Genomic DNA, 22,222 nt, shown 5'->3' with positions numbered 1-22,222 from the left:
GGCTCCACCACTTATCAGCTGTGTGACTTTGGGCAAGTCACTTAACTTCTCTGGGCTTCTGTTACCTCATCTGTAAAATGGGGATGAAGACTGTGAGCCCCCCTGTGGGACAACCTGATCACCTTGTTAGCCTCCCCAGCACTTAGAACAGTGCTTTGCACATAGTAAGTGCTTAATAAATGCTATTATTATTATTACACTTGCTTTAAGTATCTAAGCATGCATTTTGTCTCTGTTATGCAGCCCCTCCATGACCTGTGATTAAGTTAATATCTGGCCTTTTTTAACTGCATGGCTCCTAATAATAATAATAATAATAATAATGGCATTTGTTAAGTACTTACTATGTGCAAAGCACTGTTCTAAGTGCTGGGGAGGATACAAGGTAATCAGGTTATCCCACATGGGGCGCACAGTCTTAATCCCCATTTTACTGATGAGGTAACTGACACCCAAAAAAGTGAAGTGACTTGCCCAAAGTCACACAGCTGACAATTGGCAGAGCTGGGATTTGAACCCATGACCTCTGGCTCCCAAACCCGTTCTCTTTCCACTGATCCAGAGGCAAAGAATATATATATATATATATGCACATATATATATATATAATTCTATTTATTTATTTTGATGCTATTGATGCCTGTCTACTTGTTTTGTTTTGTTGTCTGTGCCCCCCTTCTAGACTGTGAGCCCGTTGTCAGTAGGGATTGTCTCTATCTGTTGCTGAATTGTACTTTCCAAGAGCTTACTACAGTGCTTTGCACACAGTAAGAGCTCAATAAACAAGATTGAATGAATGAATGAATGAATGAATGAATGAATGAATGAGAGAAGGCTGCTCCAGTGTGCATTCAGGGAATCTACATGGCAGAGCAGCCCCAGTGAGATGGGCCAAGATCTGAGCATTACCAGGGTTGCCTGCAAGTTGACTCAGAGTTTGACTCAAACAAAGAGGCTTTTCTCCAGCTGTTTGACCTTGATTGCCACCAGGGCCTGGTCTGGAGGGTTTGGGGGCCTTCCCAACTAAGCTCTCATTTCCTCTTCTCCCTCTCCCTTCTGCATCATCTTTGCACTTGGATTTGCACCCTTTATTCACCCCTCCAGCAGCCCCACAGCACTTTTGTACACATCCATAATTTATTTATTTATATTAATGTCTGTATTACCCTCTAGATGGTAAGCTTGTTGCGGGCAGGGAGCGTGTCAAGCAACTCTGTTATATTGTACTCTCCCAAGCGCTTAGTACAGGTTCTGCACACAGTAAGCACTCAATAAATTGAATGATTGATGGATAGGATTCAGGACCGTCCTGGGGCTCTTAGGTAAAGGAGACTCTTGGAGGTCTAGCTCTGTCCCTGGCTTTAATTGCTTTCCTCTGTGATCAAGTTTCAGCTTTGGGGCTCAGTTTCCCCAGCTGTTCATGGAATGGATAATCATGCTAACTTTCCCCTAACCTTCCAGGACTGGGCTATAACTATCCAGTACCTTTGGCTTTCTGATTCTTTCATTCATTCAGTCATATTTGTTGAGCAAAGCACTGTTTCAAGCGCTTGGGAGTGTGGAATATAACAATACGAAGAGCTGGTCAGTGAAAGCAGAATAGGAAAGAATTTTGCCTGGAACCAGCTTTAGTTTGGGAAAAGCCAGAGATAGCTGGGACCCTGAATCTCCCCCAGCCAGAGACATTCGAATCTCAGAATAACTGCCCTGGACGGAAACGTCCAAAAAGCTTCTATTTCTTTTTTAAAAAAACTCCCGTCTACATGGGCTCCTTGCTGAAAGTGCTGGAAAGTTACTCGGCACCTGTAACACAGGAATGGGAAAACATCTTTCCGTGCCCCCCTCAATGCCACCGAGCTGGTGGGCCAGGGAGACAGGGAGATGGGAAACCGGCAGCAGGGGGAGGAGGAGATCAGAGCTCCGGGCCGGGGTTACACGGTCCAGATGGAGGCTTAGCCCGGCGGGGACTCGAAGCCCCCGACACTCCTTGCCCACCCACAATCCCAGCCCGGCCGGACAGTCCTGATCAGAGAAGTCAGGTGAAAAGGACCTCGTCCCCTTTCCCCCCAGGGGGCCGCTCGCCCCCAACCTCTCCCTCCCCTCCATCCTCCCCATCTTCATCCGCCTCTCTCCTCCTCCTCTTCCCCATCCTCATCCTCCTCCCTCCTCCTCTTCCCAGAGATTGACACAGGCAGAGATTCCTCCTTCTCCAGCAGCTCGTCAGTTTTCCTCGCAGTGATTTCCTCCTCCTCCTCCTCCTCTTCCTCCTCTTCCTCCTCCTCCCCTCTTCCTCCTCCTCCCCCTTCCTCCTCCTCTCCTCTTTCTCCCCTCCTCCTCCTTCTCTCTTATTCCCCTCTTCCTCCTTCTCCTCCTTCTCCACCTCTCCTCCTCCTTTCCTCCTCTCCTCCTCCTCCCCTTCTCTCCTCCTTTCCTCCTCCCCTTCTCTCCTCCTCCTCCTCTCCTCTTCCTCCTCCTCCCCTTTCTATCCTCTTCCACCTCCCTCTTCCTCTCCTCCCCCTCTCCTCGTCCTCCTCCTCCCCCTTCTCCTCCTTCTCCACCTCTCCTCCTCCCCTTCTCTCCTCCTTTCCTCCTCCCCTTCTCTCCTCCTCCTCCTCTCCTCTTCCTCCTCCTCCCCTTTCTATCCTCTTCCTCCTCCCTCTTCCTCTCCTCCTCCTCTCCTCGTCCTCCTCCTCCCCTCTTCCTCCTTCTTCTCCCCTCCTCTCCTCCTCCTCTCCTCCTCCTCCTCTCCTCTTCCTCCTCCTCTTCTCCCTCCTTTTCCCCTCCTCCTCCTCCCCTCTTCCTCCTCCTTCTCCCCTCCTCTCCTCCTCCTCGCCCTTCCTCTCCTCCTCCCCTCTTCCTCCTCCTTCTCCCCTCCTCTCCTCCTCCTCGCCCTTCCTCTCCTCCTCTCCTTCTTCTCCACCTCTTCTCCTCCTCCTCTTCCTCCTCCTCCCCTTCTCTCCTCCTGCTCCCCTCCTCCTCTCCTCTTCCTCCTGCTCCCCTCCTCCTCCTCCTTTCTCGTCCTCCTCCTCCCCCCCTCCTCCTCCCCTCCTTCCCCTTCTCCTCCTCCCCTCCGTCCCCCCCTCCTCCTCCTGCACCTCCTCCCTCCCTCCCCCCTACCCAGGAGCTCCCGGGACTGGCTCTCCACTCTGACCGAGCAGGAGAGAGCTGCCAGTCCTTTCCCGCGCCCCTTCCCTGTCCCCCCGTCTCCCCTCTCCTCCCACGCCCATGCCGGGGGTAGGGGCTTCCTCCTGTGCACCCCCATCGCCCCTCTGAGCTTCCCTCCCCCCCACCCCCACCCCCGGGCACCCGGCTCTCCGGGGCGCCGGGGACCCAGGAGTCCGGGGGTCCGGGGGATCATGAGGCGGCTGACCCGCCGGCTGCTTCTGTCCCTCGTTGGAGTCCTCTGGGTGGCCGCCCTCCTGCTCTTCTGGGGGGCCAAGAGGAAGTTAGAAGTGGCCGCAGGTCCGGAGGGGCATACCCCAAAGGTAAGAGGATTTGAGGGGGGCACGGACGAGGAAGGGGGCTGGGGTACTGATGCTGGGCGAGAAGATGCCCATTCTCGGGGAGGGGGCAAGATCCGGCCCTAGGGGTTCATTAGGCAGTCCTCCAGTGGCTACTGCGTACCTCATCTCTGTGGATTTTAAATACCCCCTCTGGCTGCTTTTGTGTGTGTGTGTGTGTGTCTTGGGCAGATCAAAGACCCTTCATCATCATAATAATGGTATTTGTTAAGCGCTTACTACGTGCCAAGGTCTGCTCTGAGCGGTGGGGTAGATACCAGGTAATCAGATTGTCCCACGTGGGGCTCCCTGTCTTCATCCCCATTTTACAACTGAGGTTAATTGAGGCACAGAGAAGTGGCTTGCCTTCTTCGTTCACACCCCGCCCCCGGGGCCCGGGACCAGGGGCAAGGGTTGCGTACCCCGGGCAAGGGGCTTGTCCGGAGAGGTGACCCACCGCATGCCCTTAGACTCCATCCTCTCTAATGAGCATCTTCGCATCCTAAACCCAAGTCCATCTAATCAGCGCTAGAAAAAATCCACGGATGCGCTTCCTCTCCCCAAGGTGGGGCACAAGTTAGTTTCCCCAAGGGGGTGGTCCTGGGGATGGGGGGGTTGAACTTTGACCCGTCCGGTCCCTCCTCTTGGGCTAGGTACCAATCCGCCCTGTCCTTGGGGCTGCCCTGTCACCTGTCACCCGATGCCCTTTTGAGGGGAGGGGCAACACTACTCATAGTAAGCGCTTAACAAATGCCATAATTATTCATTATTATTATCCAAGACCCTCTCCCAGGGGCGCCGGCTTTCTTGTTCTGCCTCCAGAACTGCCCTGCCCTCCCCAAATCTCTTGGATATCAAACCTCAGCCAGTCCTCACTCAGCCAGCCTGGCTCACTCGGATCCCCGGATCTCTTTTAGCCATAAAATAGAGGCATTTCTTTCTCCCTTCTCCCCTGCTTCCGATGGTCAAATTAATAACTCCAGCAGGGGCACAAACTTTCCCTGGTCCCTCTTGCACTTCGCTATCTTCTCCCCGTTTATTCTTAGCAGACATATCGGAGCACACCATGCTAAGAACCAGCTCCCAGTTGCACAGGGATAAAACTTCAGGGCTCAGCGTTTTTCAGTCTCGGCGAGTTAAGTTCCCTCTTTCAGGGACGCGGACAGCTCACTTTCCAGAGCTAATTGCAAAGGGTTTTTATGGCACCTTCTATTTGGTTTCTGTCCTAAAATACAAGCGTGCCTTCCCCTTCTTTTAAACGCTGGAATACTATTTGGCTCAGTTTTTGCTTGAGATCCAGAAAATCAATCTGATTGTATAGAGAAGCCACGTCGCTTCTGCTCCAAGTGATGTACAGGCAAACTTCGTTCATTCAATCGTATTTATTAAGCACTTACTGTGTGCAGAACACTGTACTAAGCGCTTATATAAATAAAAAACAGTTCAGTGGGTTTTTCTTTTAGTTTTAACAATGGCCGGCGTTATTAATAGCAGAGGCAAGACTTATCCTGAGCAGGATTTTCGTGTGGACTCTTTTTAACAATTTTTTTTTCGAACTCGACATAGCTCAACTCTAGATAAGTACCAGGCTTTGAAGCTTAAATTGAAGATGGGTTCTAGATATGAACCATGTTTTCATGTTTTTCCTCTATCATTTGTTGGGAAGCTGAACTGTTAACATTTTGTTTTTCAAAATTTTACTAAGTCAAATTCACTTTAGTGCTTAGAAAAGTATTTCTTGAGGAAGCCAATGGAAAATATACGGGCTTAAAATGTCTCATTCCCCAAGTATTCCTGAACTCTAAAGAAATATATCTCCTCTCAGCAATGACCCAGCACAAATCACTTCAGCTGTTACACTAAGTTTTATTCTGTTATTATTTTACCCCGTTCAAGTTAATAGTTAGATTCTCTTTCCCCCCTCACTTTGAAAGCCTTAAAAAATAAAAACAATATCCTGAAATATTACTTTTACACTTAAAGAACTGGTTTGGAATTGTGTAAATCATTAAAAGGAGTAAATAGTTTGAAACCAGTCACTGAGAAAGTTGCCCTGATGTACCCTAAAAGGGCATAAAAGACTGGCAAATCAAGCCTGGGCATTCGGCGGAGGGTTTACCTGAGGATCCCAGAATGTTTTGTCAAGCAGCTGATCTAAGATCACCTCATGGGGAAACTGAGGCATTTTTCACCAGTACCAAAGGGTCACTAGCAAATTTGGGAGTGAAATCTTGGATCTCCTGCTTTGAATCCACTCTTCCTTTTCAGCTTCCTTTCTTGACTATAAAGATTGTTGCATCTAGCTGAAGTGTAGCTAACTGGTTTCCCGCACCTCTCCTCTCAAAGGGCAGAAAGCAGCATAGCTTAGTGGATAGGGCACGGACTTGGGAGTCACAGGACATGGGTTCGAAGCCCAGTTCTGTGACCTGCCTAATGTGTGACTTTGGAAAATCACTAAAACTTCTCTGTGCCTCAGTTTTCTCAGCTATAAAACAGAGGTTCAGTAACTTTTCTCCCTTCTGCTTAGACTGTGAGCCCCATGTGGGACAGGGACTCTGACTGATTTGATTAACTCATATCTACCCCAGCGCTTGACTTCTGGTAAGAGCCTTAGTCTCCTCGTGTATAAAATGGGCACTAAAACACCTGCTGTCCCTCCTACTTAGACTGTGAGCCCTTTGCACAGCCTGGACTCTAGCCAAACTGCCTATACTATATTTACCCCAGCACTTAGAACAGTGCTTGGCACATAGAAAGCACTTGAAAAATACCCCAATTATTGTTAAAAAGGATTTAATGATCCTAGCACTTGGCAAGGGAGGGATTTAATAATGGAAACTTTAGTCTGCATTTTCAGCATTGTATTTTGCATTGCACTTCAGTATTTTCAGCATTGTATTTTCGGAACCCTTTGTAGTTCTGAATGTGAAGCATCTTCTTTCTCTTCCAAGGCTTTTCTCATTTGGTTCCCTGTTGCGCTTTATGGATCATTGTAGGCATGTACTGGAAAATTCCTGGCAACTCACTTTGGGCGGGGGGGGAACCCTGCCATTTTTTTTGCACATTGCACTCTTGAGACTCTATACTATATCCACCATCTGTCCAGCCAAGAGAGTCTGAATGAGGCCTCACTGTTGAGCTGGTTCCTGGCTTGTCTCTAGTCTGGAGTTTCTCATAGCAGGGTGAGGCTGCCCCTTATCCTCTCTGCCCCCTTCCCCAAAAGGAAACAGAGAATCTTTTATCCATGGCCATCACGGCCTCAGATCATTTGGGCGCTGACCTGCTGGGTTACAAGTCACGCTTTCTCTGTTCCTGCCTTAGTTTTCTGAGCTGTGAAATCGAGTGAGTAATATTATGGATCCCCTCTGAAAGTCCCGGAAGTGGTGGAATGAGTTAATGTTTAAAGAGGAGCTTGAGCTGTTCTGAAGAAGACCTCTTATGTAGATGGATAAATGGAATAGTGGAGACTACTTGCCTATTATTCATACTCTGGTTATTTTTACCAACAACACTGGAAAATAAATAAACACGTCTTGAATAACATCCTCAGACTTCAGACTCACCGAGACCACACCCCATCGATATACTGAAGAACAGCCACCCTGGTGAAACCTTACAAGATGATGGCCTAGTGGATAGAGTACAGCCTGAGAGGCAGAGGGACCTGGGTTTTAATCCTGGCTCTGTTACTTGTCTGCCCTGTGTCTTGGGCAAGTCATTTTACTTCTCTGTGCCTCAGTTACCTTAACTGTAAAAAGGGGATTAAGACTGTGAGCCTGATGTGGCACACAGACTGTGTCCAACCTGATTAGTTTGTATCTACTCCAGTGCTTAAGTACAGTGCTTGGCATATAGTGAGCTCTTTACAAATATCATGAAAAAAAGGTCCTGAAGTGAGCCCAGTAGGGGTAGTTTTAGAAGGAATCATTGCTGCTCACCAGATGTTACCCCAAAGGGAAGCTTTCCTTGTGCTTACAGCTTGTATTGAGGTCCATAATAAACATGCCAAGGAGCTGATGGACTGGAGAGGAGGGACACTGGAAGCAGGGAGACCAGTGAGGAGACTGATGCATAATTAAGTTGGGACATGACAAGTGTTTGAACCAACGTGGTGGTCATTTGGACAGAGGAAGGGGTGGTTCCTCAAAGTGTCGTGGAGGAAAAACCAGCAGGGTTTGGCGATGAGCTAAATGTGGATTGAAAGAGTGGATGAGGATAATGCCTATATCGTGGACTTCAGAGACAGACAGGACGGTGGTGTGGCCAGCTGGGAAAGAAATGTCATCTGGAGGAGGGGATTTGGGAAGGAAGATGAGGAATGCATTCTTGACCTTAAGTTTCAATACACTAGGAGAAAGAGAAGAACAGAGAAAGTAAATAAGGACCAAGGAGGGAGAATTTCCCAAGGGATCTTCCTTTTTCCACTACTCTCATCCCTTCTCCCCTTCCTTTCCTTTCTTTCTCAAAGGGGAGACGTGGGGCCGGGAAATGTGAAGAAATGCAGGGGTAATGTATGCTGGGCCACCTTGCCAGCTTGTACTTCCCAAGCACTTAGTACAGTGCTCTGCACACAGTAAGTGCTCAATAAATATGATTGAATGCATGAATGAAATGCAGACAATATCAATGCCTATTAAAGACCATCATCTTTAGTGCTGACTAACAAGGGAGTCGGTTACCCCTTCTTCGGGGAAATCCCTGGTTTACCTACCTGAAGGTCATCCTTGGGTACTGACCAAGTGGTTATAAAGTGTTACCTGTTACCCTGGGTGGATGGAGACTGTCTGGCCCTTTTTAATAATAGAGCTAGTTTGCTCTGGGACAGAGACATGTCGATCTAATAGAAAACGACACTGGAAATCATGTCCTCCGAGTATGTTGAATTTCAGCTATTCTGTTGACATTCTGTCCATTGTAGAAATCGCCTCTACTTATTCAGAGCCAGCATCACATCAACAGGCTCGACATTAATCCTTCTCTCTAGGTGAATGAGAGGACAGCCTAATCTTTCTTCTGTCATTGAGGAGCACCCCAATGGTGAATACTGCCAATTCATAGATGGGAGAACAAGTATCAGATCCCCATTCTACAAATGAGGAAACTGAGGCCCAGAGAATGGAAGTGCCTTGTCCAAAGTCACAAAGCAGGAAAGTGGCAGAGCTAGGATTAAAACCCAGGCCGTCTAACGCTTTCCACTAAGCGACATTGCTTCTCCGGTGATCTAAACTATAAGCTCATCCTCTAGGCTGTGAACTTAATGTGGGCAGGGAATGTGTCTATTACATTGTTATATTGGACTCTCCCAAGCTCTTAGTACAGTGCTCTGCACACGGTAAGCACTCAGTGTAAATATGATTGACTGACTGATCTTGTTTCCCTCCGCCACTTTTCCCTGTCCTTCAGCTTTCTCACCTTGCTCAATGAAGCAGCATCACAGTGCTACCCAGCAATGTTCCACCCCTTATGCATTTATCTCAGAGCTCAGAAGAGAGGAAATATTTTGACCCTGTTGGAGGAGTTTACTCGGGGCTAAGAGAAGTGCATTGGGGAACTGTTTTCTAAGGTTGGGCTTGGGTATTTGGTGCTTGAGATACAATTTTGTCCCCAGCAGCAGTGGGTCAGCAGGGGTGGCATCTTGGAGTCAGCATTTATGAACATAGCCTTATATTCTGCTGATTGATTCCCCTATCTCTCTATAAATTAACTCCATAGTCTTATATTCTGCTGATGTATTCCCCTATCTATTTATGTTAACTCCATAGCCTTATACTCTCCTGATTGATATCCCTATCTATAAGTTGATGCCATAGCCTTACACTCAGCTGATTTTCCTATCTATAAGTTAACTCCATAGCCTTATACCCTGCTATTCAACTATAAGTTAACACTTGTCTCCCCTACTAATGATGGCATTTATTAAGTGCTTACTATGTGCAAAGCACTGTTCTAAGCGCTGGGGAGGTTACAAGGTGATCAGGTTGTCCCACGGGGGGCTTACAGTCAATCCCCATTTTACAGATGAGGTAACTGAGGCACAGAGAAGTTTAAGTGACTTGCCCAAAGTCACACAGGTGACAATTGGCAGAGCGGTGATTTGAACCCATGACCACTGACTCCAAAGCCCGTGTTCTTTCCACTGAGCCACACTGCTTTAATACTTTTTTATGTGTCTGTTAAGCACTTACTATGTGCCAGGAACTGTTCCAAGCACTGGGGTAGATACAAGGCAACTAGGTTGGACATAGACTGTATCCCACATGGGGCTCACAGTTTTGATCCCCATTTTACAGATGAAGGCAACTGAGACCCAAAGAAGTGAAGTGATTTGCCCGAGGTGACTCAGCAGACAGGTGGCAGAGCCGGGATTAGAACTCAGGCCCTTCTGAGTCCCAGGACCATGTTCTATCCACTAGACCACACTGCTTCTCTTACTAGATTGTAAACTCCTTGAGGGAAGGAATTGTGTCTATCAACGCTACTGTATTGTACTCACTCAAGTTCTTCGTACAATGCTCTGCATACAGTAAGTGTTCGATAAAGTGCATCAGACAGAAACGCCTTTACCATCCGCTTTAAAGCACTCAGTCATCTTGCCCCTCTTACCTTATCTCCTTTATTTCCTAATACAACCCAGCCCGCGCACTTCACTCCTCCGATGCCGACCTACTTACTGTACCCCCATCTTGTCTATCACTCGGCCGACCTCTGGCCCACATCCTGCCTCTCGCCTGTCACTCCCCCCCTCCCTCCCCCTCTATATTTTCCCGGCCACCACTCTCCCCATTTTGAAAGCCTTATTAAAAGCACATCTCCTCCAACAGGCCTTTCCTGATTAAGCCTTCATTTCCTCCTCTCCTACTCCCTTCTGGGATTGGTACAACTGATTGATTGAATGAATAAATACCATTGATTACTTGATCGCTGAGAAGACTGGGGATTTGGGCTCTCCCATCCTCTCTCTCTCCCTCTTCCTCCTTCCCTCCTTCCTATGGATTTACCATCTTCCAGTTCCTAGATGAACAGCAGATCTGCCCATAATAAAGATGGACCCTTGTAACTTCCCCTCCTTTCTGTCTTCAACCTGCCCCTTCCTGTGCCCCAGGTTCTTCCTGCTGGCCTCCCTGTGAATGAGAATATGGAACACTAGCCTTTAAACTCATATCGGGGGGGCCACCAACTAGCCACAAACTAACAACCTATTGTCTCAGGGGCTTAATTAATCTAGGGCCTTAGTGGCCATAAGCTCCCTGCGATCTTGCTAAACAATGGACCATAAATGCACAGTCTTGTTCATTTGTCAATGGCAATAATCATTCAGGAATTTTGCACCCATTATAGCCTATTATGTCTCCATGTTACCGCCTTGAGTGATGGGGGAGTAAATATTGATCGTACAAGTCTTGTTGGCTTTGGAAATTGATGAGCTACAGTGGTACCATGACTCACCCATTGTTTAATGCCTAGAAAAATAATAATGGCAGGTCTCTCCAAGGGACAAGGAGAACTAAATAAATCTACCACTCTAACCCACAAGGGGAAAAACCAACAGGCATTTCTTATTCTCAGTGGGGCAAAGGGAACGGGTTATGAACCGGGATGAAATAGCAAGAGCTGGAGAACATCCCATCTCTTTTGCTTGGAGGGCAATGAGTTGCAGATTGGGTATTGAATGGGGGATTATTAGGAAAGAGGCAGCCGGTTATTTTTAATTCATCTCTTGGTTCATATCGAACATAAGCGTGCTGCTCCTTGTTTCTTTTCTGTGTTCCCTTGAAAGATCGCTGTGACGCTCACCATGAGAAGACAAGAGACATGAGGGGAATTTAATTTTTGAGTGCATAATCCCTTCTTGAAGAAGTGGCACAGAGAAGGGTCTATTGTATTTGAAGCAGTGATATATCCTCGGCAGAGGTGAGATCCAATTGCCACTTGTTTCTTGAGCTTGCTGACTTGGATGAATCCAGTGACTTTGGAAAGGAAGGACAAAGAACAATAGAAATAGTGGTATTTTTAAAGCGCTTACCTTGTGCCAAGCACAATACTAAGTGCTGCAATACAAAAATAATGTCAGACACTGTTTCTGTCCCGTATGGGGTTCGCAGGCTAAGCAGGGAAAACGGTCTCTAGACTGTAAGCTCATTGTGGGTGGGGCATGAGTCTGTTTATTGTTGTATTGTAGTCTCCCAACTGCTCAGTACAGTGCTTTGCACACAGTAAGTGCTCAATAAATACATTGGAATGAATGAATGAAGAAGAGCTATTCAATGCCCATTTTACAGATGAGGAAACTGAGAAGCAAAGTAACTTGTCCACGGTCACCAGTGGGCAAGGGGTAGAGCTAGCATTAGAACATAGGTCCTCCCATTTGCCTGCTGTGAGACCTTGGGCAAGTCACTTAACTCATCTGTAAAATGGGGATTCAATACTCGTTCTACTTTCGCTGTGAGCCCCACATGGGACCTAATTATCATATGCCTCCCCAAGCGCTTAGCACAGTGCTTGGCAAAAAGTAAGTGCTTAACAAAACACCACAATTGTTAATTATTATCATCTTTGGCACGGTCGACCAGGAGGCTACTTAGGACTCAGGATGATTTATCCGGCCTCTAGACAAGATGATCTTGGAGAAACCTGCCTGTCATGTGTTTCCTCTAGCCAGACATCCCACAGGCCTTTGAAGAAGTCCATCTTCCACCAATCCCCTCCAATCATCTCCAGCTACCCCTCTCAATTAGTTCAACTTTGATCCGGGTCTGCAGAATGTGGGAGGGCTGAAGGGTTCCCCATATTTGGATGTGACAACACAGAGAGCGGATTTCATTATACAACAAACCTGGGGTGTGTGGAGGAGAGGCTGAACCTGAAAACACCGGGCACCTCCCTAAGCAGCTTGACTTAGTGGATAGATCATGGGCCTTGGAGCCAGAAGGACATGCGTTCTAGAAACCAGGGCCTCTAATTCCCAGGCTCGTGCTCTTTCCACTAGGCCATGCTACTTCTATAACACTGTGGAAGGACTCCATTGCAGTGTGAAACACTGCACTGTTTACAAAGTGTATATGCCTGGGAATCCCAAGGGAATGCCTTAAAATCAGAGTTCCTGCTTGGCCCATAAAGACAATGGGAGAGCTTGTAGTGACAGACCAGGTTTAATATCAGGGTCGCTCGGAAAAATATTGAAGAATGGCTAAGGATGTCCTCTCCCGTTAATACGGTGGCTTGTGTGGTTTGTTTGGAGCTGCTCTGTTGGATCAATTTTTCTTTTCCCCTTGTTCTCGTGACTTTCCTGTTCCTCTTTAAACAGAGCAGTTGTGGTTGAAGCTTAATTTCATTCGTTAAATTGTTTCGATACAACGGGAAGCCGAATTATGGCAGGGCCCCAACTTCAACTCTCTATCAAGGTGATGGGGCGAACAGCTCTCGTGTTCCACCCCAGGGGAGCAGAGTGCACATATTGGGATAGAATGGGCACAAAGAGAAGTTTCTGCCTCTACCAGGAGCTCAGCAAGAAGTGGAGCAGCAGCAAGAAGAAGTGAAAATGGAAACTTCCATTGTCATCTCCGCCCTCAACATCATGGCTGCCTCCACCTTTGAGCTTGGCTTGCAGTTTGTGGCTTAGCTTTAATTCTGTTTGTTCTGACGACTTGACAGCTGTCCATATGTTTTGTTTTGTTGTCTGTCTCCCCCTTCTAGACTATGAGCCCGTTGTTGGGTAGGGACCGTCTCTCTATGTTGCCAACTTGTACTTCCCAAGTGCTTAGTATGTGCTCTGCACACAGTAAGCGCTCAATAAATACAATTGAATGAATGGATGAATGAATGGTGGCAGCAGAAATTCCCATTTTTCCCTGATCCTGCCTTTTCTGCTTCTCTGTATGCAAGTCTTCACCTTGGGAGAGTGTCTGTCTTTATATCCTCCTACCTTCCTAGCTCCTTGATCCTGGCCAGGTAAAGGTGGGATTTATGGCTTTCTCAAAACTCTTGAGAAAAAGGTTTCATGGCTAAACTTCGTTAGGCTGGAAGTGAGCACTGCACTGGTGAAGAGAGGACTATGAAACCAAGAGAACCCATGCTTTTTACTTACATTGAGAGTGGAGAAAAATCGGACAAACAATCCTGTTGGAAAAAGTTTACTCCGTGTAATTCTTCTCTTTTTTTGCTTAATAGTGTATTGACTGCTCAAAATGGGGTAGCTGCCCCCAAGCAAACCTAGAGAAGATGGCCGTAGTGAGGGGAGGGCCTGGGGATGGGTCTTATTTTTAATGATTGGCAGTGACCCCCTTCCAATCTTCACTTCAGGTACTGAGAACTCATTGTTCCATTGGACAGTGTTATTCTTGGAAAATTGTCGTGGAGGAGAAGGCATGTATATATATATATGTTGCCGACTTGTACTTCCCAAACGCGTAGTACAGTGCTCTGCACACAGTAAGCGCTCAATAAATACGGTTGAATGAATGAATGAATGAATATATGTGAAGTGGGGAGGTAAAAAATGGCAGTGAGAGTTTTTCTTGGGCTTTTTGTATGCACCAGTTCCTTAGTCTGGATGGAAGAGAGTTGGTTGGGCATAACCTAAGCCTCGGTTGCGTACGGATGTATTTTAGATTCAGAATTTTCTCCTCCCAGGTTTGTATGCCAGTCTTGAATCAGGATTATGGTGTTTGCGCTTCCTATTCTGCTCTAAGCTTCTACTGGTTTCTTTTGCACCATCCTCCTGCTTTGCATTGTATAGATCTCTTGGCACTTGTTCAAGAAGTTCCCCTCTGGTGATGCTTGCCCTCTTGACTGATTCAAGTTCAAGCCACAGCAGTGATAGGCAGCTGGAAATGACATTCCAGATGCACATTCCAAATACGCAGTGCAGATTCGTTTCCCGGGTGGTTTTCAGCGGAGTCGGGAAGCTGAATCGTGTAGGCATCTCTCGCTCAAGTTCTGCTTGATATCTTGGAGCTTTCTGTGTCCCTGATGTTTGATTCTCTCTGACATTGAAATGCCGTGCTTGTACAGAAGTCAGATCAGGGGTGGGATGGAAGAATCTGGGGGTAGGGAACCAGGATTTCGGACATCAGACACCTCACCTAGGCCCTGGTTCATGTCTGGGGAAGGATGGATGATGCTTCCACAGGCTGAATGGTGGATCCACTATTGTCTCAGGGTGTGATTTTGGACTGCCCTCCTAAATGGGTTTAATTTCTTTAGGTAATTCAGGAGAGGAGCTGTCCAGGAAGCCTTGGAAAACTTCTGAAGGGACTGTCATTCATTTGATGACCACCCTGCAGAGTATTCTACTGAGATTTAAACTGGGACCCTGAGAAACAAAGACAGGATCTCTTCAAGGCCGGATTATAAGGCAAACACACCTGGGTACTGGGAGGAAACTGGGCCTACTGAGGCCTTCCCAGACTGAGCCCCCTTTTTTCTCTCCTCCTCCCCATCCCCCCGCCCTACCTCCTTCCCCTCCCCAAAGCACCTGTATATGTGTTTGTACAGATTGATTACTCTATTTATTTTACTTGTACATATTTACTATTCTATTTATTTTGTTAATAATGTGCATCTGCTTTATTTTTATTTATTCTGATGACCTGACACCTATCCACATGTTTTGTTGTGTTGTCTGTCTCCCCCTCTCGACTCTGAACCCGTTTTTGGGTAGGGACCATCTCTATATGTTGCCAACTTGTACTTACCAAGTGCTTAGTACAGTGCTCTGCACACAGTAAGTGCTCAATAAATGTGATTAAATGAATGAATGAATGAATGAATGGAGCAATGAACACTACTCCTTCGACTAAGTCTTTTATGTAATAATAATGAAAATTATAATTGTGAATTTCTTAAGCTATGTACCAAGCACTGTAGTAAGCACTGTAGTAAGTGCTGGGGTAGATCCAAGTTAATCATTCATCCATTCAATCGTATTTATTGAGTGCTTACTGTGTGCAAAACACTGTACTAAGCATTTGGGAGAGTGCAGTACAACAATAAACAAAAATAGTCCCTGCCCACAATGGTTAGACAATCCCTGTCCCCCACAATCCTCACAATCTAAGTAATAGGGAGATTGATTCCCCATTTTACAAATGAGGAAGCTGAGGTACAGAGAAGTTAAGTTGCCTTTTTTTTTCTTTTTTGTGGTATTTGTTAAGCGCTTGCTATGTGCCAGGCACTGTACTAAGCGCTGGGGTGGGTACAAGATAATCAAGTTGGACATAGTCTGTGCCCCACTTAGTCTTAGTCATAGTCACAGTCATAATCCCCATTTTACAGATGAGGTAACTGAGGTAAAGAGAAATGAAGTGACTTCCCCAAGTAGAAAAAGAGGTGGAACCAGGATTAGAACCCAGATCTTCTGACCCCCAAGCCGAGGTTTTATCCCATAGACCACACTGCTTTCCCTCATGCTTGGTGCAGTTCACTGAACTCATTGAGGGCCCATAAATACCATTACTGCTTCTAGCATTATTGGATGAGAGCTCGATATTGGTCATGGATCATGCATGCTGGGAGCTGTATAGCAGTTGCTATGTCCGGGGCACTTTGTTTTCCAAGTCTTCTGACTACTAGGAAATGATAGCCGTAGCTTGGGATGGGAGAGAGAGAGGTCTATATCTCCCCTTATGAGCCTGGCAGAGTGTCAATTCCTTTTGAAGTCTGATAACAAATTGCAAACAAGTGGAAGAGAAAGCAGAAAGTATCATTTTCTCAGGAAATCTCTGTGAAAAAACTTGGGTTTTTCACTTTCTAGGACCAGGGTGGAGTGGGATATGGGGAGGGGAGCAAATAATAAGCTAGGAGGGAATAATAAGTAGTAGGGAAATCAGTAGGCAAATAATAAGTGGGAGGGAAATCAGAAAATATTATTTTCCCCTTCGAATCTCCATGAAAATCTGGACAGGACCCTGATCCACTCAGTCCTCTCCCTCCTGGCTCTGGGCCCTCTTCATTAGCAGTGCTGAAACATTCAATCAAGCAATCAATCATTAAGTTGTATTTATTGAGCACTTACTGTTTACAATGTTCTGTACTAAGCACTTGGGAGAGTACAATATAACAGAGTTAGTAGACATGTTCTCTGCCCACAACAAGCTTACAGTTTAGGGGAAAACAAATCTTAGCACCCTTGAGAAAGGGAATTAGTCTCTTTGATAAACCCTATCAAATACAGTTGAGGAATTCACCAAATAGGTATATCACTGTCCACAAAGTCGAGCTGGCCCCATGTTTACCAGAAACAAAATTGGCCTTCCTAGTCCACCCTATCTCACCCACAAGGAAGTAACTTTTGGTTACTCAAGGTCACAGCCCTGAGATCAGGACTTGTGACTCAGCCGGTACTGGATCATGGCAAAGTTCTTGAAAAAATGAATTAAAATATCTTTAAAATATTTCTCTGGGACTCCAATGCAAGATACAGACAATAAACTCCTCTTCCCTCAGAGGAAAAACAGCTGTGGAGGTGCCAATATTCCTTTTAGCAACTCTGCTATCCTGACTGGCCATGTTGTGCTAGCGTGAGAAGCAGCGTGGCTCAGTGGAAAGAGCCTGGGCTTTGGAGTCGGAGGTCATGGGTTCAAATCCTGCCTCTGCCACTTGTCAGCAGGGTGACTTTGGGCAAGTCACTTAACTTCTCTGGGCCTCAGTTCCCTCATCTGTAAAATGGGGAGCCCCCCGTGGGACAACCTGATCACCTTGTATCTCCCACAGCACTTAGAACAGTGCTTTGCACATAGTAAGCACTTAATAAATGCCATTATTATTATTATTTATTATGAACTCCAAGGCATTCATTCATCCAGAGGTGTTTATTGAGTGGCTTCAGTGTGCAAAGCCTTATGGAAATGTATGATAAAAGACAAGGTCTTTGCCTTCAGAGTTTTTTTTTAAAGGCATTTGTTAAGCACTTACTCTGTGCCAGACATGCAGGCTAATCATGTTGGACACAGTCCATGTACCACCTGGGGCTCAAGGTCAAACCCCACTTTACAAATGAGGTAACTGAGTCACACGGAAGTGAAGTGACTTACCCAAGGCCACACGGCAGACAAGTGGAAGAGCTAGGATTAGAACCCTGGTCCTACTGACTCCAAGGCCCAAGCTCTATCCACTAAACCACACTGCTTCTTTCAAGTTAATAGAGGAATTCACAGCTCATGCAGGCTCCCCAAGCCCTTGACCTTTTTTGAATTCCTCTGTAGTGTCAACCACCTTATGATCCGGGAAATATCTTCTCCTTGGTCATCCTGAGAATATATGCAGGCTCTTCATTACCTATGCTTGATGAACTGACAGGGAAAATACCTAAGAAATGGAGTGGGAAGGGAGTAAGAATCAATAAATCACTGATATTTGTTGAGCATTGACTGTGTACAGAGCACTGTACTTACTAAGTGATTGGGAGAGTTTCATCTTGCGAGTGGATCACGAAAAGGTCATGACTGACATCAGTAGAGGAGAGGCAGCATGTCCTAGTGGATAGAGGCCTTGATGTAGAAGGATCACGAGTCTGGGTCTTAGAGGACCACGTTCCTGAATTTTTAAAGCCGATGCGTGAGTTCTGTCTGGCGATTCTGAGCCCTGGGACATTACAGACAAAGGAGACATTCCAGAAATTTAATAATTTCTTTGAAATATGGGTCGGCAAGACAAGGAAAGAATGGTTTTTTTTAATGATTTGAAGTCGAACTGAGGTCTGTTCCTACAACTGTCGAAAATAAAATTGGTTAGAAAATGATGTCGGCTGAAAGTGGGGACTGAACCACAAAAATAAATGAGGTCTGAAATCACCTTCTATTTTATAAATATTGTTTCTGGAGCTGAGAAAATTGAGATGGATTATTATTTTTTCTCTCTTTCTCAAGCCATGGAAGGAAGGAGCCCAGAGAATTCCATTTGGTTGTGGGGAGGAGTGTCACATCTCTGTCCTTGCTTTCTAAGTAGCTTTGTCTGCATTTAGACACACTCCATTTCCCTTTCAAGGACCACTATCAGCGGTAGCCAATTACAAACACACCTCATAACACATTACTGAGACACACTGCACGCAAATAAGCCAGAGAGATGTTTAATGATCGGGCTGCTTAACGTCCGCTACTATCTGCCTGCACTGTGGATTTCACTGAGATGTCATTTCCTATGAGTGTGTATTTGTGTGTGTGAGTTAGTTTTGATAGGCCCTAATTAGGCACAATTTGAACCAAACTGTTTTTTAAGAATTGGAGAGCCCTTCCACCCAACCCCTTTTTTTAATGGCATTTGTTCAGTGCTTACTATATACCAGGCACTATGCTAAGCACTGAGGTAATTTGGCAAAATAATCAGGTTGGACATAGTCCATGTCCCACATGGGGCTCAGAGCCTTAATCTCCATTTTACAGATGAGGGAACTGAGGCACAGAGAAGTTCAGTGACTTGCCCAAGGTCACACAGTGGACTAGTGGCAGGCTAGGGATTCAAACCCAGGTCCTTTGACTCCTGGGCCCAGACTCTTCCCATTAGGTCACTAGGCAATTCTCACCATTTTGGAGTTTAAGAGACTTGCCTTCTTCTACTGGAGCTTCTCCGCATTTGAATTTGGGTCCGTGCTGATACTGCTGTGATCTATATTCATCTGAGAGCTTTGTATGATACAAGTTCTGATTCAGGGGTGGACTTCCACCTCTTTCTGTCACTACTGCAAGGCAGAGAGAGGGGGAATCGATTGAAGGAAGAGTTACGCTGAAAACAGGGTAACTGCAAATTTCTTTTTGGGGCATGGGTTTGGATTTCTCTCCGCCCTTCTGCTTTTGGGGAGCATTCTTTGCTAACAGGCACGGATTCCTGAGGTTTCGGCTATAGAAGCAGCATGGCCCCGTGGATTGTTAGGGTGATCCTCACATACACAGATACCATCTTGCAATCTGCAGTGTTATCTTAGAAACGAAGAAAAGTCAGAAGGAACTGGGTTCTAAGCCCGGCTCTGCCACTTGTCTGTTGTGCAAATCACTTAATTCCTCTGTGCCTCAGTTACCTCCTCTGTAAAATAATAATAATAATAATGATGATGATGATAATATTTATAGTATTTGTTAGGTGCTTACTATGTGCCAGACACTGTAGTAAATGCTGGGGTAGATACAAGAAAATTGGGTTGGACACAGTCCCTGTCCCACATGGGGCTCACGGTCTCAATCCCCATTTTACAGATGAGATCACTGAGGCACAGAGAAGTGAAGTGACTTGCCCAAGGTCACACAGCAGACAGGTGGCAGAGCTGGGATTAGAACCCATGACCACCTAATTCCCAGGCCCATCATCTATCCACTATGCCATCCTGCTTCTCAAGGGATTAAGGTTGTGAACCTCATGTGGGACATGGACTGTGCCCAACTTGATTATCTTTTATTTACCACAGCACTTAGTACAGTGCCTGACATGAAATAAGTGCCTAACAAATGACATAAAAAATAAATAAAAAGCTGTATTTCAGAGATAGGTGCAGTTAAAGCACTATGGGATGGATGGCGTCACAGAAATGTCAACCTTCACTGGGTGCCAGGTTCAAGGATATGGGCTCTCAAGGTGAGTCACGGGATCCAATTCATTCATTCATTCAATCGTATTTGTTGAGCGCTTATTGTGTGCAGAGCACTGTACTAAGCACTTGGGAAGTACAAGTTGGCAACATTTAGAGATGGTCCCTACCCAACAACAGGCTCACAGTCTAGAAGGGGGAGACAGACAACAAAAGAAAACATAGAGACAGGTGTCAAAGTCATCAGAACAAATAGAATTAAAGCTATTATGTACATCATTAACAAAATAAATAGAATCGTAAATATGTACAAGTAAAATAAATAGAATAATAAATCTGTACAAATATATATACAAGTGCTGTGGGGAGGGGAAGGAGGTAGGCCGGGGGGATGGGGAGGAGGAGAGGAAAAAGGGGGCTCCATCTGGGAAGGCCTCCTGGAGGAGGTGAGCTCTCAGTAGGGCTTTGGAGGGAGGAAGAGGGCTAGCTTGGTGAATGTGTGGAGTGAAGGCATTTCAGGCCAGGAGGAGGATGTGGGCCGGGGGTCGACAGCGGGACAGGCGAGAACGAGACATAGTGAGGAGGTTAGCAGCAGAGGAGCGGAGGGTGCGAGCTGGGCTGTAGAAGGAGAGAAGGGAGGTGAGGTAGGAGGGGGCGAGGTGATGGACAGCCTTGAAGCCGAGAGTGAGGAGTTTTTGCTTGATGCGTAGGTTGACAGGTAGCCACTGGAGATTTTTGAGGAGGGGAGTAACATGCCCAGAGTGTTTCTGCACAAAGATGATCCGGGCAGCAGAGTGAAGTATAGAATAGTATCCAATGAAGAAGAGGCTTGAAAGCTGGGCCCTTCCTCCACCTTATCCACCTATCTGGTAACCCTGCCTCATATTCAGGGAAGGAGGGGTGGGTAGAGGGAGGAGGAAGAGAGGGAGGGGGAAGGGAAGGAGAGAAAAGGCAGAGCTAGTATAGTGGCAAAGGGATCTAGACCCAGCAGGATGAAAGTCATTGAACGGTGCACAGATGATTTAACGGAGTCATACAGTTGGCGGTTCCCTGAGGAAATCATTTCCATCCCCACTCGCTATTCACACGGGGGCCGTGGAGATGAATTGCAGTGTGCAAAGGGCTCCGAAAGGACGCCGTGGAAGTTCAAAGAAATATATTAAGCTCTCTTTTTTTTCTTCTTCTTCTTCGTTCTCATGGAAAAAAACTTATGACCCTCCCTCGTGAAAGCCATTTTGGCATTTCACCGCTTTTTCTCTGGACTGCTCCTGGCCATGGAGGGGAGGGAGAAAGGCAAAATTACTCACTGCTTCTTTCCTTTTGAGCCTCAAAGAGACATTTGCAAAGTCTGGTGGGAAAACCAGGAAGGATTTTCCTAAGGATATTTTCCCTGTGCTTGCAGCTTCTTAAAAGTTGGACAAATTTACTGTTCACACTTCATTCATATGCTGCTTTGTCTTTGGCAAGAGAATTACTTTTGAAGAATTTATGTACCCATCTGCCACTTTAATTATCGAGGGTGATATTTATGGGGGAAGGAATGGCTGCAAAGCAGCACTTCCCTAGTACTTTGCTGTTGCTCATCTGTAGCATGAAACTTCGGGGTTCAAGTTAGGTCAGGCAGAGATGGGAATTCAGGTTGGGGAATTTTCAGAATCATGCTGAGAGAAGCAATGTGTTCTTTCCAGACCAGGTGGATCATGCAGATGCAGTAATATTTGCACTAGGGTATTTGCAACCAGCAAGAGAAAGGAGCCTGGCAGCATGCAAATTACCATTTTGCAGGGACTTCTCGGTGTGTGTGTGTGTGTGTGATGGAGTTCTTTCAAAAGAGTAGTTATTTCTTTAGTGCCAGCAATATCCTGGCACATAGCCTAAAAGGAATTGTTGTCAAACCTGGAGGGAGGGATAAGGAAGAAGCAGAATGAGAGATGAGATCGGTATCTGTATCAACAATATTTATTGAGCATCTATCGGGTGCAGAGCAAAGCAGCAGCGTGTGGGGGAACATACAAATGAAGTCAAGGTAGCAATCCCTAAATGCAAGGAATATAGAGACAGTGGGCTTTACAGAGGTGTCTTAAGAGAACAGAAATAAACAGAGGACACAAGCAGACATAAATAAATAATAATAATCAAAATTGCAGTATTTGTTAAGCACTCACTATGTGTCAAGCACTGTTCTAAGTGCCTGTCTCCCCCTTCT

At 46.2% G+C, this 22,222-nt stretch overlaps 1 protein-coding gene across 2 annotated transcripts in view; it reads left to right on the top strand.

Annotated features, from left to right (window-relative positions):
• The first annotated feature begins 3,130 nt into the window (after nucleotides 1–3,130).
• Nucleotides 3,131–22,222, top strand: part of GALNT14 (polypeptide N-acetylgalactosaminyltransferase 14) — a 137,081-nt gene continuing 117,989 nt past the window's right edge. The window contains exon 1 of one of the 2 annotated variants that reach the window (XM_038751704.1): nucleotides 3,131–3,485. In XM_038751704.1, the coding sequence (XP_038607632.1) occupies nucleotides 3,357–3,485 (129 nt within the window). In that variant the 5' untranslated portion in view covers nucleotides 3,131–3,356. The remainder of the gene's footprint in view (nucleotides 3,486–22,222) is intronic. The other variant, XM_038751703.1, reaches the window with a different exon arrangement.

This window comes from Tachyglossus aculeatus, chromosome 9, assembly GCF_015852505.1.
Source record: "Tachyglossus aculeatus isolate mTacAcu1 chromosome 9, mTacAcu1.pri, whole genome shotgun sequence".
In the NCBI taxonomy this organism is placed as follows: domain Eukaryota; kingdom Metazoa; phylum Chordata; class Mammalia; order Monotremata; family Tachyglossidae; genus Tachyglossus; species Tachyglossus aculeatus.
Note: the sequence above shows the minus strand (reverse complement) of the source record. Positions and strands in the feature narration are given on the sequence as shown.